The sequence below is a fragment of the Hylobates moloch genome, unplaced genomic scaffold, assembly GCF_009828535.3.
Source record: "Hylobates moloch isolate HMO894 unplaced genomic scaffold, HMol_V3 SCAFFOLD_2, whole genome shotgun sequence".
Taxonomy (NCBI): domain Eukaryota; kingdom Metazoa; phylum Chordata; class Mammalia; order Primates; family Hylobatidae; genus Hylobates; species Hylobates moloch.
This window is the reverse complement of record NW_026652277.1, coordinates 49,270,212-49,287,870: the sequence shown is the minus strand read 5'-3', so window position 1 is coordinate 49,287,870 and position 17,659 is coordinate 49,270,212. Positions and strand designations below refer to the sequence as shown.

The 17,659-nt window shown below is 44.2% G+C and overlaps 1 protein-coding gene across 1 annotated transcript in view; it reads right to left on the bottom strand.

The window, feature by feature from the left end:
* The window catches only part of HPSE (heparanase), a 42,592-nt gene extending 25,778 nt beyond the window's left edge, over positions 1–16,814 (bottom strand). Inside the window, exons 1-3 of the mRNA XM_032148303.2 lie at positions 16,522–16,814; positions 3,551–3,696; positions 668–793 (exon numbers count right to left, since the gene is read on the bottom strand). Coding sequence (XP_032004194.1) covers positions 668–793; positions 3,551–3,696; positions 16,522–16,748 — 499 coding nt within the window. The 5' untranslated portion in view covers positions 16,749–16,814. The remainder of the gene's footprint in view (positions 1–667; positions 794–3,550; positions 3,697–16,521) is intronic.
* Positions 16,815–17,659: the final 845 nt, after the last annotated feature.

Below are 17,659 nucleotides of genomic sequence, written 5' to 3'. Positions count from 1 at the left end.
TCCAGGCTGGGCGACAAGTGTGAGATTCCGTCTCAAAAAAAAAAAAAAAAAAAAAAAAAAAAGGGTTCCTTGTTTCACTTGCTTTAAAGCCCCATGTGACAATGTCATCCTAATTTGAAGACTGGAAGACTGTTTTAGTGACTGAAAATATAATAATGGGTAGCTGAGCTAGCCCTGTGTTTGCAAAAGCCACAGAGGAAACAAAAAGAGAATGCTGCTTGGTGGCCAAGACTGTCTGGAGTGACTCAGGGCCCTCCTGCCTAATGCTCTAAACCAATGCATGCTGGGGGTTATTTCTGGGAGGGGGATGGACCTCAAAGTATGAATGATGTTCACGTTTTGCCCTTTATATGTCTGTATTTTAATTTTACATGAGGAATATATTCATGTTTTCCTTGACTCCCTAGTTTTTTAGAGCACTGAAGGTCATTGTTAGTCATGAACGATTGATTTATCTTTCATTCTATGGCTACTAAGCAATGTCAGATGAAGAAAAAACAAAAACAAAAAAAAACGAGTTTTGAGTTCAGGATTTCCCATTTGGGAAATGCTTCAGTATTTTCAGCTTTATACAGCTTCCGTAGGACTTGCTAGATTGGTGTCCGAGTCCAACCTATTCAAATATCTTTGGGGCTGGAACATCTCTAGGGTGTCTTTCGTTTCTTACTTGAGTAGGTGCTGTTCTTGAACTTTTTCTGGTAGTGTTCTCGGAGTAGCAATTGCTCCTGGTAGGGCCATTCCAACCGTAACTTCTCCTCCACGTCAAGAGGGATGGATCCATATTTGCAAATATCTGCAAGTGGAAGAGATCATTTAGAGGGTCTATTTTCACAGTGAGCAGGCCGAAATCCCATATATTTATTTAGTTAGCTATTTATGTGACTAAAGCAGGATAATTAAGTTCTGGTTACGAGGTAGGAGAGCAGAGGAAAGATATATTCTGTAACACATGTCAAATTTGCCAGCTCATGAATCACCACAAAGAAAACAACCAAGGGCAGGTTTCCTAGGAAATACTGAACATACACTGAAGATGGATATGTGGGACATAGCTCCAAGTTATTTAACAATTCAGAGGGCTCCTCAGAAGCTTGAAATTACTGGCCGGGTGCAGTGGCTCACACCTGTAATCCCAGCACTTTGGGAGGCTGAGATGGGTGAATCACTTGAGGTCAGGAGTTCGAGAACAGCCTGGCCAAATGGTGAAACCTCATCTCTACTAAAATACAGCTACTCGGGAGGCTGAGGCAGAAGAATCACTTGAACCCAGGAGGCGAAGGTTGCAGTGAGCTGACATTGCGTCACTGCACTCCAGCCTGGGTGACACTGGGCAACAAAGTGAGACGCTGTCTAAAAAAAAAAAAAAAAAAAGCTTGAAATTACCAGAGAACTCTAATGAAGAAAACATAGTGCAGTTCTCTTAAGGTTCACTTTCAAAATCCATAGCAATTTGTTTTACATGGACTGTTTCTGCAGTGTGGCCTCTTGCCATCATGGGAGGTAGGATGGGTGGGAACCGTTGACTTTTTTTCCCTTTGAATTTGGTACTATCAGAGCTTCTGGGACCACAACATGTGCACTTGAAAAAATCCACCCTGGCCAGGCACAGTGGCTCATGCCAGTAATTCCAGCACTTTGGGAGGCTGAGGCGGATGGATAGCTTGAGCTCAGGAGTTCGAGACTAGCCTGGACAACATAGTAAAACACTATCTCTACTAAAAATACGAAAACTTAGCTGGGTGTGGTGGTGTATGCCTGTGGTCCCAGCTACTCGGGAGACCGAGGTGGGAGGATAGCTTGAGCCTGGGAGGCAGAGGCTGCAGTGAGCCAAGATCCTGCCATTGTACTCCAGCCTGGGCGACAGAGCCAGACCCTGTCTCAAAAAAAAAAAAAAAAAGAGAAAAAAGAAAAATCCACCCCATCCTGTCAGGCAGACCATTTCTTTATCACAAGACAGCAGGGTCTCCTGGTGCTGGCTGCCAGGGCTGGCTGACTGGCTGATGACTTCCTTTCTGGAAAGCTGCACACTGACTCGCTGGTGGCTGGTGCCTCACCCATCCCTGGGCTCACAGAGGATGTTTCAGAGGAACTTGGATAATCCCAGTTTCCCCCGCCAACCATCCCCCTAGACACAGGATGAAGAAAACTGATGAGCAAAGGACAGTTTCCTGTCTACACTTATGAGATATTTTGGACACAAATGACTGGTGGGAAAGGGCCAAGTCTAAACAGAAACTAGGTCGGGTGTGGTGGCTATGCCTATAATCCCAACACTTTGGGACGCCAAGGCAGGAGGATCACTTGAGTGCAGGAGTTTGAGACCAGCCTGGATAACATAGAAAGACTCTCTCTACAAAAAATAAAAAAATTAGCCGAGTGTGGTGACATGCACCTGTGGTCCCAGCTACTCAGGAGACTGAGGTGGGAAGATCGCTTGAGCCCAAGAGGTCAAGGCTGCAGCGGGCCATGATTGTGCCACTGCACTCCAGCCTGGGCAACAGAGTGGGACTCTGTCTAAAAAAACGCCCCCAAAACAAAAAACAAACCCATAAACAATTCCAACCTGGTATTCAAAGATAACCCATCTGTCTTTTTCTATTTTCTCTGATTACTATTCTGTCAATTTAGCCCCAACTACTGATGAATTGTTCTAAGTACTTCATAACTGGAGAAAATAAAGGAAGGAAAAGATATAATATATGAAATAATCAAATATTCCTCATAATATATACATTATATACACGTTATTATAATTCAGTGGTGTATACAATATTTTCAGTATTTTTTGCTTTTTAAATTATTAAAAAATAGAGACAAGGTCTGTCTATGTTGCCCAGGCTGGTCCCAAACTCCTGGGCTCAAGTGATCCTCCTGCCTCAGCCTCCCAAAGTGTTGGGATTACAGGATTACAGGTGTGAGTCACTGTGCCCATCCTAGCAATTGTTAAGATATGATTTAACTTCCATTTGATGTCTGACAGCACTTCTGAAAGACAGGACAAATTTTCATGGCTCACTAGGGCAGGTTTCTCAGGTGAAGGCCACAGACTTTCAATATCAGAATCCCCTGACAAGCTTGCTAAAATCAGAATCTAACGTTGGTGCCCAGAAGTCCACGGATCTCTTTCATCCATATTCTATTTTTAGAATAAATATCCTTCAATCTATCATTGTGTCTTTGGCTAGAAATACTCTCTGTAGTTTGATGCGATTCTACCCACTTGCTCTCTCCAAGCAGTTCTATTCGTCAGCTACAATCACTGTTTTATTAATATTTACTATACAATGAGCTCTCAGTTATATCCAAGACATCTTTTTTTTTTTTTTTTTTTTTTTTTGTGAGGCCTCACACTGAACATGACAAACATCATGATGAGGAAACCTGCCCACTGCCTTCTCCCTTTGTTCAGGTTCCTCCACAGGTCAGATGAGAGGAGAGGAAGTTAATCTCTTATTAATCGTTAGGTGTGAGAAATAACAGTTTTCTCAAAGCATTCTCATGACGGACTGACATTAATTAAAATATAGAGTTAATCTTTAAAAATTTTCACCCTGGTTGAGTTGAGATTGCCAGTAACTTCTCTCTTCAAAGGTTGATTCCTTCTTGGGATCGAAAATTAGGAAGTCTGTCTTGGTGCCACCAAACCTCAGGTATGCAGGAGACAAGCCTCTGGCCAAGGTACGAAGCTTTGGAGAACTGTTAGGAAGACAAGTAAGAAAGTATAACTATTTTTTCCAAGATTATCTTCCTTCCTTCTTTCCTGGTGGACCTATTTCTTAACATTTCCCCGTGCAAGACTTAGAGGAAGAAATCACATTGTTTTGTTTTTGAAATAGACTCTTGCTCTGTTTCCCAGGCTGGAGTGCAGTGGCGCCATCTCACTTCACTGCAACCTCTGCTTGCCGGGTTCAAGCAATTCTTGTGCTTCTGCCTCCTGGGTAGCTGAGATTACAGGCAGTATTGTTTAATTTTTATTTGTTTTCTTATTGGGCATGATAGAAAGGGAATCATTGTTTAAAAGAGGAAGCATCTCAATCTGAATCTAATTGAAGGACTGATCTTCTAGGCACCTGAGGGCAATTTGCAGCTCTAATTCTGGCAAGAGCTTGTGTGTGCGTGTGTGTGTGTGTGTGTGTGTGTGTGTGTGTGTGTAGGGATGGGGTCTTGCTTTGTTGCCCAGGCTGGTCTCGAACTCCTAGCTTCAAGTGATGCTTCTGCCACAGCCTCCCAAAATGCTGAGATTACAGGCATGAGCCACTGTACCCAGCCAGGAGCTTATGTTTTAACTTGACAAGTAGGATAGTGTTCAACACTTAAAAAAAAACTCATAGCCGTTTATGATTGATGGGAAGAAAGAAATGACAGAATGGAAACTAAGGGAAAGACAGCTCTGTGTCTGTCTGAAAACTAGATTGTCCAAAACTATGGGACAGTAAAAAGATCAGTGGTTACCAGGGGCTGGGGGTGGAAATGCAGAGAGGGAGGGATGAATAGGTGGAGAACAGGGGATTTGTAGGGCACTGAAAATACTCTGTATGTTACTATAATGGTGGATACATGTCATTATACATTTGCTCAAACCCATAGAATGTACACCAACAGTGAACCCTGCCGTGAACTATGGACTTTGGGTGATAATGATGTGTCAGTGTAGGTTCATCAACTAGAGCAAACACCTCTCTGGTGGGGATGTTGATATTGAGGGAGGCTATGCATGTGTGTGGGCAGGGGGTTTATGGGAAATCTCTGTCCTTCCGTTCAATTTTGCTGTGAACCTAAAATTGCTCTAAAAAATAAAACACACACACACACACACAAATACTGTGTCTATTTAAAACACACACACACACACACACACAATTTGGTGAACGACTTTTTAAAAAGTCTTCACACACCAGTGTTTCCAGAGAAGTTTATAAATGACTTAGGATCTCTTCTCCTCTTCTTAACTCCTGCCTCCCTTCACCATTCCCCACCAAGGAAAATCATTCTTTTGTATTTAAGTCAAATGACTTAGAATTATATAGTACTCTAATTCCCATCATTGACACCTCTAATTTGAACAATTCTAAATGCATATTCTGTCAAGCCAAAAATGCTCCGAATGGGTGCCTATTATGTGCTTAGAATGGTACCAAATGCTAGAAAATGGAATTAGAATGATCTATAATCCCCTCCCTGAAAAAGATGAGGATGTTCATAAATATTTACATGAGCAAAACTAAGAAAACAGAAGACCTGGGTAAGAGAAACACCTGTCATACATTTCTGAAGTATCAAACATGCAATGCTGGCCACACTGCTTCCTGGTATGCTCTGAAAATATATTAAACCAATGCTAGTAACTCTTGGAATGGCCTAATTAGTTTGTCTACATTTAGGTTTATTTCAAGTCAGGAAATTATTCCTGGAGCACTAATTGCCAATACTTCTTCTTCTTCTTCTTCTTTTTTATTTATTTATTTTTGAGACAGGATTTCATTCTCATCACCCAGGCTGGAGTACGATGGCGTGATCTCAGGCCATTGCAACCTCCACCTCCTGGGCTCTAGCAATTCGCCCACTTCACCCTCCCAAAGTGTTGGGATTATAGGCGTGAGCCACCACACCTGGCCAAATTGCCATTACCTCTTAATATCCTAGGAATTAAAGATCTGATCTAAAATTTAAAATTTTAAGATGTGCTCATGCTTAATTAAATATGTATAATGCTATGTAAAATTTTCAAAGTATTTCTTTTTGCTTAGGAAATAAACTAAAAGATAGAAATTCAACAAAATGTAAGTTTCTTGTGTTAAAACTTCAGTGATTCCTCCTCACCATATTTTTGTTTATAACTTGGGAGTCCCTAAAAATATGGTGGGCTCTGACACTAGGAACCTCAGAATAAAGTGAGATTTTAAAATGTTATCAACCCAAATTCACCCTGACTGAAATACCTGACAGCCCCAAGGAGCTCTAGGAAGGATGGCATCTGCCATGGGATCCTCAAAACCACGGCTAAATAAATGGAAATGCTGATCTGAACTAAGTAAGGAAGAAGCAGCTATTTTCAGTTTGGTACAAACCCAAATAAAAATAAATTGTAGGGAGGGGAAAACAGAGGATGCACTATTGTTTAATGGGTACAGAGTTTCAATTTGGGAAGATGAAAAAGTTCTGAGATAGTGGTGATATTTGCACAACAATGTGAGTGTGGTGAATGCCCCAAATTGCACACCCTAAAATGGTTAAAATGGCAAGATTTTAGGTTTTGTGTATTTTGCCACAATAAAATAAATAAATAGTACTCATAGTGTAATTTTAACAATAAAAGAATATATATTTATATACAGGAGAGAATTATGCCAGGATGATAGCAATGGTCATTATGTGGTAAGCTAGATGGTAGACTTTTTCATTATTTTCCTGTATTTTACAAGTGTTCCATAACAAGCACGTTATATTTTAAATTATACAAGTTGGTGTGTGTGTGTGTGTGTGTGTGTGTGTATGTGTGTTTTGAGACAGGGTCTCACTCTGTCGCCCAGGCTGGAGTGCAGTGGCATGATCTCGGCTCACTGCCACCTCTGCCTCCTGGGTTCAAGTGATTCTCTTGCCTCAGCCTCCCTAGTAGCTGGGACTACAGGCACCCACCACCATGCCCAGCTAATTTTTGTATTTTTAGTAGAGATGGGGTTTCACCATGTTGGCCAGGCTGGTCTTGAACTCCTGAACTCAGGTGATCCGACTGCCTCGGCCTCCCAAAGTGCTGGGATCACAGGAATGGGCGACCACACTTGGCCTGTGTGTCTGTTTTAATATGTGAAAAAACCAAGATTTACTCAAAGAGATAAAGCCATCTGTTAATTTATTCAACAAATATTTGTTGCAGGCTGAGTCTGCCAGGCATTATGCCAGTTGCTGGAGATGAATGGTGAACCAGGCAGAGATAATGGCTATTCTCATACAATTTATAGTTTAGTGATAGACACGAACAAGTAAATAGGCAATTCTTTAAAAATGCAATGGAAACATTCAGAGGGACTCCTAATCTAGACCTTGGGCTGAAGGCAGGGGGTTGGTTAGAGAAGGTTTTTCAGGGGAAATGGTTTCACTGCTAGACATTCAAAAAGAATAAACCTTATCTAGATTAAAGAGAGTGGGGTAGGATTGAAGAAAGCATTCCAGGTGAAGGGAAAAGTCTGTGCAAAGACCAGAGATAGAAGAGAAGCTGGCACCACTGATGAGCAGAAGGGTGTGGTTGGTGCCTAGAGATGGGGGCAGAGAGGCTGGGAGAGAACAGAATGGAGAGGCAAATAGGACCACATCACGGAGGGCCCCGTAAGCCACATGTCCGGGAGTGCCAACTTTATATGAGGGCAGTGGTGAGCCATGGAAGGATCTGAAGCAGCTGGAGTGACCTCACCAGACTTATTTTAGAAAGGAATCACAGGCTGCTGTACAAATAACTGAAGAGAAGGAACAAGACTCTGGTCATGTTAACGGAGTCAAAACGTGATGGACTGAGGTAAGGTAACAGCTCAGAGATGGAGAGAGATGGATAAATTCAAGACACGCTTAGAGATAGAAATAATAGATTTGAGTTCTTAAAATAACTTTTTTTAAATGAGACAGGTTTCACCTTGTTGGCCAGGCTGGTCTTGAACTCCTGGCCTCAAATGATCCACCCGCCTCAGCCTCCCAAAGTGCTGGGATTATAGGCGTGAGCTACTGTACCTGGCCTAGATTTGATTATTAATTCAATGTTGAGGAGGAGTCAAGGATTACTCCTGGGAAGCTCCTTGGAAGATGGTAATATCATTTGCTGGATGAGGAACAGGTGATAGACTGAAGATGGGGAGGAACAAGGAAGAGAAGGGGCGCTAAGTTTTGTAGAATTTGAGATACCAATGGAACACCAAAAAACATACTTCCATCCATCAGGCGCTTGGCCCTGTGTGTCTGGAACTCAGGAAAACACATACAGGCTGGGAATATAGACAGGTGAGTCCTCAGTAGAAATGTCAGGGACTGGCAACCCCTAGCTCACAGGTCACAAGGCATGGCCCTAAAACCAAGATGAGGAACTTCCTCAGAGAGAACCACTCCAGGCTGGCCCTGTTCCACTGCCTTCAGCCAGGCACTGATTCTGTTTCTTGGCATTTTGATTGGGTTTGATGATAGAGGAACCTCATTTAGATTCCTCTAGCTGTATTTGTAAGCAGTGGCGGCTGGGCAAGAGACTGGGAAGTGAGAGGAAACGAGCACCTGGAAAAGGAGCTGTGGCATCACATGATGGGCATCTGTGCGTGACCTGGGTCACAGCCTGGTCCTTAGAGGTACAAACTGTACCACCTTGGGTCGCTCTCCATCACACTGCCCTGCCTTCATTTTCTTCATGGCATTCATCACTCTCTGAAATCAGCTTCCTTTTTCATTTCCTTGGCTTACTCTCTACTGCAGCCCCCATCTCTGCTGCAAGCTCCCTGAGAGCAGGGACCTGACTGACTTATCAGAATCTACCCGACACCTAGATAAGTACTTGGCACACCGCTGGTATTTAATAAATACTTAAGTGAATGAATGAGCAAGGCCCGCCTGATGTAAAGGTAAGTCGTGGCCAGACAAAGACTTTCCTGAACAAAATGAAAACCCAATACTGTTTGGGTTTACCACATGGACACTGCCAAGTACAAGAAATCACATTTCAAAGTTTTGGTATTAAGGACCTTTTTGTTTGTCTCCTTTGCGATGAAATATTTTCTTGTTTTGAGAAAATAATATTGAAGCCCTCTGACAAAAACTAGATTTAATATCGCTGCAAAACATGCCATAAAACTAAAATTGATCAAAGGTACATTATTTCAATCATATACAAGAAAAATAAATGAAAAATAATCCCACCACCACAGTGACATGGAAATAACAGATGAACGCATGAAAGAAGCTTCAGCTATTCTATTTCTAGAGCAGTTTGTTAAGGAAAAAAAGGGGGCCTGCAGGTGTTTTTATTTTACCTTTTGTATAAAAATAAGTTACTTCTCTCTGACACGAAAGCAGAGGTGTGCTGGAGTCGGCTGTACCACGTTGTTGGCCTGTGAAAGCCAAATGTTAAATTTGGAGAAAATTTGTGAGCCAGTTGTTAAACTGTTGGCAGTTTGGAATTGGCCATGGAGGGAGTATTTACACCACAGAAATCGGCAAACACCATCAACCAGTCTCCCCTCTTCCCAGAGAGCCAGTTGTTAAACAGTTTCCAGCACAGCACTGCATGAGCAGTAATTTAAGTAATTTCTGGAAGTGGGTGAGACCACCCAGGGGAATATGTGAAGTGAAAAGAAGGCCTAGGTCTGAAGTCTGAGGAACACCAACGTTTAAGACAAACTAGAGAGAGAGAGATGGAGAGGAACTGTTAGAGAACACCCCCCAACAAGAAAGGCGACAGACCGGGCGCGGTGGCTCACGCTTGTAATCCCAGCACTTTGGGAGGCCGAGGCGGGCGGATCACGAGGTCAGGAGATCGAGACCACGGTGAAACCTCGTCTCTACTAAAAATACAAAAAAAAAAATTAGCCGGGCGTGGTGGCGGGTGCCTGTAGTCCCAGCTACTCGGAGAGGCTGAGGCAGGAGAATGGCATGAACCCGGGAGGCGGAGCTTGCAGTGAGCCGAGATTGCGCCACTGCACTCCAGCCTGGGCGACAGAGTGAGACTCCGTCTCAAAAAAAAAAAAAAAAAAAAAAAGAAAGGCGACAGACCTAAAGGGGTAAGAAAGTGCTTCCATTGTCAACCTTGCCAAATGCCTCCAAGAGACTGTATTAGTTTGTTAGGGCTGCAGTAGCAGAGTACTGAAAACTAATTGGTTCAAACAACAGAAATGTATTGTCTTACAGTTCTGAAAAGCCGAAAAGTTGAAATCAAGGTAGTGGCAGGGCCATACTCACTCTCTAGGCACAGGAAAGGATTTGTTCCAGGTCTTTCTCCTAAGTTCTCATAGCTTTTTGACTCCAACTCCATAACTCCTGTCATCACATGGTATTCTCCCTATGTGCGTGTCTGTCTCCAAATTTCTCCTTGTTATAAGGACATCAGTCATATTAGATGAGGAGCCCACCACATTCCAGTATGACCTCATCCTAACTAATAACGTCTGCAATGACCCTATTCCCAAATAAAGTCACATTCTGAGGTACTGGGGGTTAGGACTTCTTTTTTTTTTTTTTTGAGACGGAGTCTCGCTCTGTCGCCCAGGCTGGAGTGCAGTGGCGCGATCTCGGCTCACTGCAAGCTCCGCCTCCCAGGTTCACGCCATTCTCCTGCCTCAGCCTCTCCTGAGTAGCTGGGACTACAGGCGCCCGCCACCACGCCCGGCTAATTTTTTGTATTTTTGGTAGAGACAGGGTTTCACTGTGGTCTCGATCTCCTGACCTCGTGATCCGCCCGCCTCGGCCTCCCAGAGTGCTGGGATTACAAGCGTGAGCCACCGCGCCCGGCCAGGACTTCTAATATGGATTTCGGGGTGACCTCATTCAACCCATAACAAAGACCAAATAAGATAAAGTGTTTATTAGGTTTCCCAACAAAGGAAGGTCATTGATGATGTCGGAGAGATTGATTTTAGTGACACAATGATGGTGCCATCATGAGGGCAGAACAGGAAGAACAGGCTGCCGAGGGGAGGGAAGAAACGGGGTGGTTTCTGCAGAGGCACGTGTGTGAGGAGGTAATTGAGATGGGAAAGGCTTGGGGATGCTTCTATGCTGAGAGGAAGAAGCCAGTAAAAAGGGAGGAGTTGAAGATACAGGAGAGGGAAGAGGTGACTAATAGAGCAAAGTCCTTGGGGGTTGGGGAGGGGACGGGATTCAGAGCAGAACTGGAAGAAGCAGACTGAGATCAGAGAAAGGAGGAAAGCTGGACTTAGGCATGACATGTCTGTAGATTTGATGACAGGAGGAAAAGGAAAAGGAAGTAATTGCTCATTTTCTTTGGGAAGCAGAAGTATGGTCATGTGCTAAGAATGATAAGGTGAAGGTGGAGTCAGAAATTTTTAAAAAGTAGAGAATGTGAAAGGCAGAGAAATGGAGAGTTAAGGGTAACACTAAGGGCCAGGGAAGTCTGGAAGCTAAAAAATGTTTGGTGCAACATCCGTCTATGTGGCTGGGAGACTGTCCACTCCCTCCTCCCACAAGAGCTCAATAGCCCAGCTATACAGGGTGGCCACTGAGACTGGAAATGAGGCATTAAAAGGGCTTATTAATATACATTAAAATTAATAAGTAATATATTTCCATTTCCAGGTTTTTGGGCCACCCTATAGATTCCAAAGAGAGAAAATATGGTTGGACTAAACCAGGTTTAGGATTTTAGCAGGAAGAGCAATGGAACAGGGATTTGGGGTTATTATCACAAGAGTGGTTCACATGATAAATTAAGAAGCTCAAATCAGATATGGAAGAAGTAGAGAGAGGAAGAAGCCGTTCAGTGGAGGTATTTAAAAATTGTTATGATGGGTGCTATGGAGTAGAAGAGCTGTGGTCTGGCTCTCAGAAAAAAGGTGCCCTGCCTTTTAGTATTTGCCAATTTCCATGGTAAATATTCTCACCATGGCTGATTTCCAGATACCCACAGGATGTCACTGAATACAGAGTTGAGACAAAATGCATACATTTCATGAGCTGGACAAGCTGGTTCTCTTACAACTTGAGTGTAACATTATCTGTTACAACATATAAAAAAATGTGAGAGTGAAGAAACTAAGACAGTTTATCTAGGTGACTTGAAGTCATCTAGGATGATGGTGAGACTTGGAAGTGGAGAGGAAACTGTGAGATCAGTGCCAGTCTTCAGTTAATAAGGGGGAGTAAGTAAGAGGGGGACAGAGTGCCATGAGCAGGAGCACTGGATGAGAGCCAGATGTGGAGATGAGGAACCACACACTGAGTCATGGCATCACCCGTAATGCACATCAGGCTAGTCCAAACTGAGTATGTAGGGAAGCTACCCGCCTTCTTTCACTTAATTTCAAAATAACCCAATGAAGCAAATGGCATTATTATCGTCATTTTACAGACAAGGAACCTGAACAAAAGGAGGTAATTTGCCCAAGGTAACAAGTCAAAAGGGATTTGAACTACAGCAGTATGGAGTTCAAACTAGTGGGCTGTCGTCCTGGAGAACAGGAAAAGAACTGGACTATGGGAGAATATGCAGCCATTACTCAAAAGGGCTACGGGGAAGACAGTGTCTTCAGAGAAGAGCCAAGTTGTAGCTTGGACAAGGAGGTAGAGGGGATATTCTGTGAGGAGGACAGAGCAGGGTTACCCTGCAAAGGGCTCCAGGGCACAGTGGATAGGGATAGTGGGGAAGGGAATAATAAAAACTCAATCAGAGGGACAGCATTTCCCAGGAGTTAGGAGACATGAGGTGTGTGACTGTCCCCAGCCCTTTGTTTCCCTTTGGCCGCGGATATTTCTGCTATCAATAGGCACATGGGGAGTCTGTGCCTCTTTCCAACACTGGTTATCAAAACGTGTGTTAAACATTGATAAGTAATTTTCTAAATGTGAAAAGCAACTCTGTTTATGAAGATGCAAGAATCTAATATTGAATGTTTTTATCAGTAAATATTTATTGAACTGGCAAAAATGGATAAACTTTGCTGAAGAAAAATAAGCAAATTGCAATGAAAAGCAAGCATGGTTGCATGATCACTGAGATTGCTGTTTGTAACACTTTTGCCCTGCAGTAGTTAGGACTTCTACCACTGACTCAGCACTATACTTTTTTTTTTACTGTGCATTAGTGAACTATGCTTGTATATGTGTCTTAACTGAAATGCAGATCTGTACTGTCCACTACCATAGCACTAGCTATATGTGGCTACTGAGCGCTTGAAATACAGTTAATCTGAGGCCAGGTGCAGTGGCTCATGCCTGTAATCCCAACACTTTGGGAGGCCGAGGTGGGCATATCACCTGAGGTCAGGAGTTTGAGACTAGCCTGGCCAACATGGTGAAACCCTGTCTCTACTAAAAATACACAATTAACCAGGCGTGGTGGCGCATGCCTCTAGTCCCAGCTACTTGGGAGACTGAGGCAGGAGAATAACTTGAACCTGGTAGGCGGAGGTTGCAGTGAGCCGAGGTAATGCCATTGTACTCTAGCTTGGGTGACAAGAGCAAAATTGTCTCGGAAAAAAAAGAGAAATAAAGAAATATAGTCTGATAAGTGCTGTAAGTAATACACGCCAGATTATAGAAGAGACGTGGTTTGAGAAAAGGAATAATAAATATCTCAGTAATATTTTTATGTTGATTACATGCTGAGAAAACATTTTGGATATATTGAACTAAATAAAATTATTAAAATTAATTTCACTTGTTTCTTTTTACCTTTTTAATATGGCTACTAGAAAATTTAAAATTACATATGACCTTGCATATGAGGCCCACATTATATTACATTTCCATTGGACAGTGTTGATTTAGGGCCGGGCTCTCTTTGGAGTTCTGCACACAGTTAGGCTTAGAAAGTATTTTGATTGGTTTCTTGATTAAGTCTCTCTGGGAAGACGACAAATTGAAGGGTTTTTTTTTCAAATTTTAGACTGCTCTATCATTGGTATTTAAGTTTTGTGTGCAGTTGGGCTGTACACAATGTATTTGCCATCATGGAGACTAGAACCACACCACATGACTAAGTTTGCTTAGGCCTCTTTGAAGTACCTTAGATGAAGGTTTGGGCCCTCATACTGTTACTCTCATGTGAATGCTTCTTTTCATTATATCAGTCTCTCGATTCCTTTCCAAACAATCTTTTTCTACCATATCCTACTCTCTTTCCTTTAAAAAATATAATCTGCTTTCCCTTTTTATGGGCACTATTATCTCATGTGATGAGAGTCTAGTTTCAAACTGTGGCCAAGTTACCTAATCTCCCTGAGCCTCGATTTCTTCATTTTTAAAATGGGGATGATAAAAGTAGTCACCTCATAGTGTTGTAGCCCAGACTAAATGGATTAATACCTAGAAGGTGCTTAGAACAGGGCCAGGCAAATGACAAGAACTGAGGAAGTGTCAGCTGTTTGTGTCCTCCCCTCTTTCCTTATTCCTTCAGCTTTCGTCTGCTCAGCTCTTGCCATCCCGCCCACGCATCTTCACTTTTGAGGAACTGTAATAAATTAAACAACAGGCGTCTTACTCTCCTCTACTGTGGACCCCTACAAAGCTTAGTGTTGTCTTCTGAGATGGCTGGGCTGCTTGGGCCCTGTGCCCCTCCTGGGGAGATGGACCCTCACACTCTAATTTAGAAGCTAGGTCTTAGATGAGGAGAGGGGGTTCCTCCCTCTTTTAGGTCTTAGCAGATAACACTCTGGGTGTGCTTGTCGATGCTTCTGGGGAGCAGGTATGGCAGATGGCCTCTCCAAGGGAAGGGGGCTGGAACAGACAGCAGCCAGCCTTGGACAGAAGCACGTATGGACAAGAATAAACTGTTTTGTAAACCAGAAAAAAAGTTTTATGTATCCCATGTTATGCTCTCTTGGTATTTCATTAGACTCCAGTCTTTGACAAAAAGGTGCAGAGGAGGGGGGTAAAAGGGTGCTCTGGGAAATGAAGAGATGTATTTAAGAAGAATAAAGGTATCATTCTCACTAAATTGCAGATTGGAAGTTCTACGTGTTACGGGGGTGTTAGTCAATTGCGGGGAGCTTGACTGCTGGGTGATCAGGCCCAGATCTTGGAAGTCATACTGTATGTTTTTTCTTTTGGACCTGTTACTCCAGGGGGGAACCCACATCTGTCCTTTCTTGGGGAGAGGTTGGGGAATATGCTGGCTACAGCAATAGAAGAGGCCTCGGGTCCTTACATTTCAGTAAATGGACATCTACTCATACCCATGTTCAGTAAACTCCCCTCCACCCTGCCCCACACCCCAGCAAGCTAAGACTGGGGTCCTGAGATCTGGAGCCCTGTGGTTCAGCATTTCTCCGGAGCAATCTTCCTATCCCCCAACTAGTTGCTGCCTAGTATCAGCTTCCTACCCTTAAGGGGAAGGGCAAAAAGTGAGGATTCTTCCCCACCAGAAAATTCTAGTGCCACAGGGAAAAGTAGAGGTTAACTATGATCCAAAGAAACAGAAAACCGGTGAATGGCTACCAAATGCTCACCATGTCCTAGAAAGAAACAATTCGTTTGAAACGTCAAACACTTACTATGGGTCAAACACTGTGAAGCTCTTACCATATCATTAAATCCTCGGGCAATAATCCTTGAGGCAAGCTTGAGAAATTCCATTCTACAGCTGAAGAAATCAAGGTTGGTGTGGCCAGGAGAAATGGAGAAACCAAGTCACTCATCTTTGCCAGAGCTGAGAGTCAAGCCAGCATGGTCTGTCCATCTCTTAACCAGTACACTACCCATTAAATTAGTGCTGGCAACTATAGTGTGGGCTCAGGGAGGACAGCAGCTAGGTATTTGACACAGAGGTGAGATAATGGTGATCTTTCCCTCTACCTGGACTGGTCAAGATGTGGCCATCTCTGGGGGCTCCCAGGGCTTAAATAAGAGGCCTAGAAGACCTGGGATTTTCCCTGTAGCTCCCCATCTTGGAGTCAGCCTGCATTCATGGGGCAGGAGCCCTGAACCTGCATCAGGTTCCTTCTTTCTCAGGTAAGAAAAAAACTTAGAGCTGATAAGGCAGCACCACATTTTGCAGCCCCATTTTGGAGAGACATCTTTTTATTAGGACTTTGTAAGTCACTGCAGTAGTCTCCTAGGTCTCATTTATTGAATATTTAGATTTTTATTCCTGTTCTATGAAGCCCTTTTCATCTTCCTAAAAAAAAAAAAAAAGAAAAGAAAAAAGAAAAGAAAAGAAAAAGAAATCTTCCTAACATAGTTATAAATACAGAAGCCTATGCACAATCTTACTTGTCCTACACTGCACAGCAAATCAAGCACTCACAGGCCTTCAGGTGCACCTGCCCGGTTTCCCTCCTCTTGGCTAGGGAAGTACTGGGGCAAGTGGGCAGTTTCTTTTTCAAATTTCCACTTACACCTGACCTTAGGTGGTGCTTACTCAACACTTACAGAATGAATGAAACAAAAAGGCTCATTTAGAGTGGGCACTAAACAATGTGTACACATGGACTTAGTGACAGTAGACACTGGAGACTCCAAAAGGTGGGAGGGTGGGAGAGGGATGAGGGATGAGAAATTACCTATTAGATACAATGTACACCATTAGGGTGACAGTTACACTAAGAGCCCAGATGTCACCACCATGCAATATACCCATGGAACAGAACTGCACTTGTAACCCCTAAATCTATTTTTTAAATGATACCCCCCAAAAAGCGGTTTGGGGTCAGAGAGTAAGGGAGAGAGAGTGAGAATGAGAGGCGGGAAGTGGGGTGGGGAGAGACAGGCGGGGAGGTTCCGGTGTTAAGTTGTTTCCGCGCAAAAGAAGGAGAGTAGCTGGCGGGGCAGACATAGGTGTCAGGAGGACAAGAAAGGGGACAGGACCAGGAGGCTGGCTCTTACCCCAGGAAGATGAGGAACCGCGGGTCTGTGGCCAGGTTGGCGTCGATAGTGACGGACAGGAACGAGGGGCTCACCAGGTGCAGCGGCTGCTGGGTGAAGAAGTCCAGGTCCACGACGTCCTGTGCTTGCGCAGGTCGGGGCAGGGCGCCAGGGGAGAGCGGACCCAGCGGCCCCAGGAGCAGCAGCAGCAGCGGCGGCGGCAGCGCAGGCTTCGAGCGCAGCAGCATCTTGGGCTCACCTGGCTGCTCCCCCCGCCAGCTGCCGCGCAGCGGAGAGTCGAGAGCTCGAGCACTTCCTCCCGCCGGGCCCCAGCGCCCTTTTCTCCTTTCCTCCGCCCCGTTACGCCTCCTCACCCCTCCCACTGCGCCCTCCATCCCTCCCACTCCTCTTCTGCATCCCTCCCACTGCTCCCAACCCAACCCCGCCCTGCCTGCCCGGCTCTCTCCTACTTCCTTGCTCGCTTTCCCCTCCGTGGCGGTCACGTTCACTTACGAAATCACCCACACCCACTTGAAGGGTGCGGAGATGGCTGGGATCCAAGCGCCCGGGAGGCCTGGGGAGGAGCGCCCGGGGAGCAGCGCTGGGCATCCCGGACCAGGCTTCCCGACGCACGAGTTCTGCGCGCTCTCGTGGGAACCCAGCGTTTCCCACTTCCAGGTCCCATTCTGGTGGCGCCGTATCTCCCTCTGACCCTCGAGTAAAACCTCCAATGGAGTATTCATCCCTTCCTCTCCCATCTAGCTTATAAACACTTGCTTGTCACTTGAGCCAGCCAAAATCTGATTGTCCTCTGGCCAGGCAGTTTCTCAGGTATTTTACTTTTGCTTGAAAAAATCTGGCCTTGGCATACGCTAAACTGCAGCTAGAAAGAGATCAACCACCCAAAATTCTTTATCAACTTCTCTTGAAGACAATATTTAGTAGTCTTAAAGTGTTAGTTGCTCCAGTGTCTGGAACTCAGGACCTGAAGCCCCCATACAAAGTGTGGAGTACGGACTGCCCCTGAATTTGGAGCCTTTGCCAAATTTCTCCTCTGCGCATTTATCTTTCGCTGTTGGTCAGGCTTTTCTTCAGCTTTTCCTTGATGCTTACATTGATGTATAATCATAGCAAGCAGCGCACACTTAGTGCCTACTGT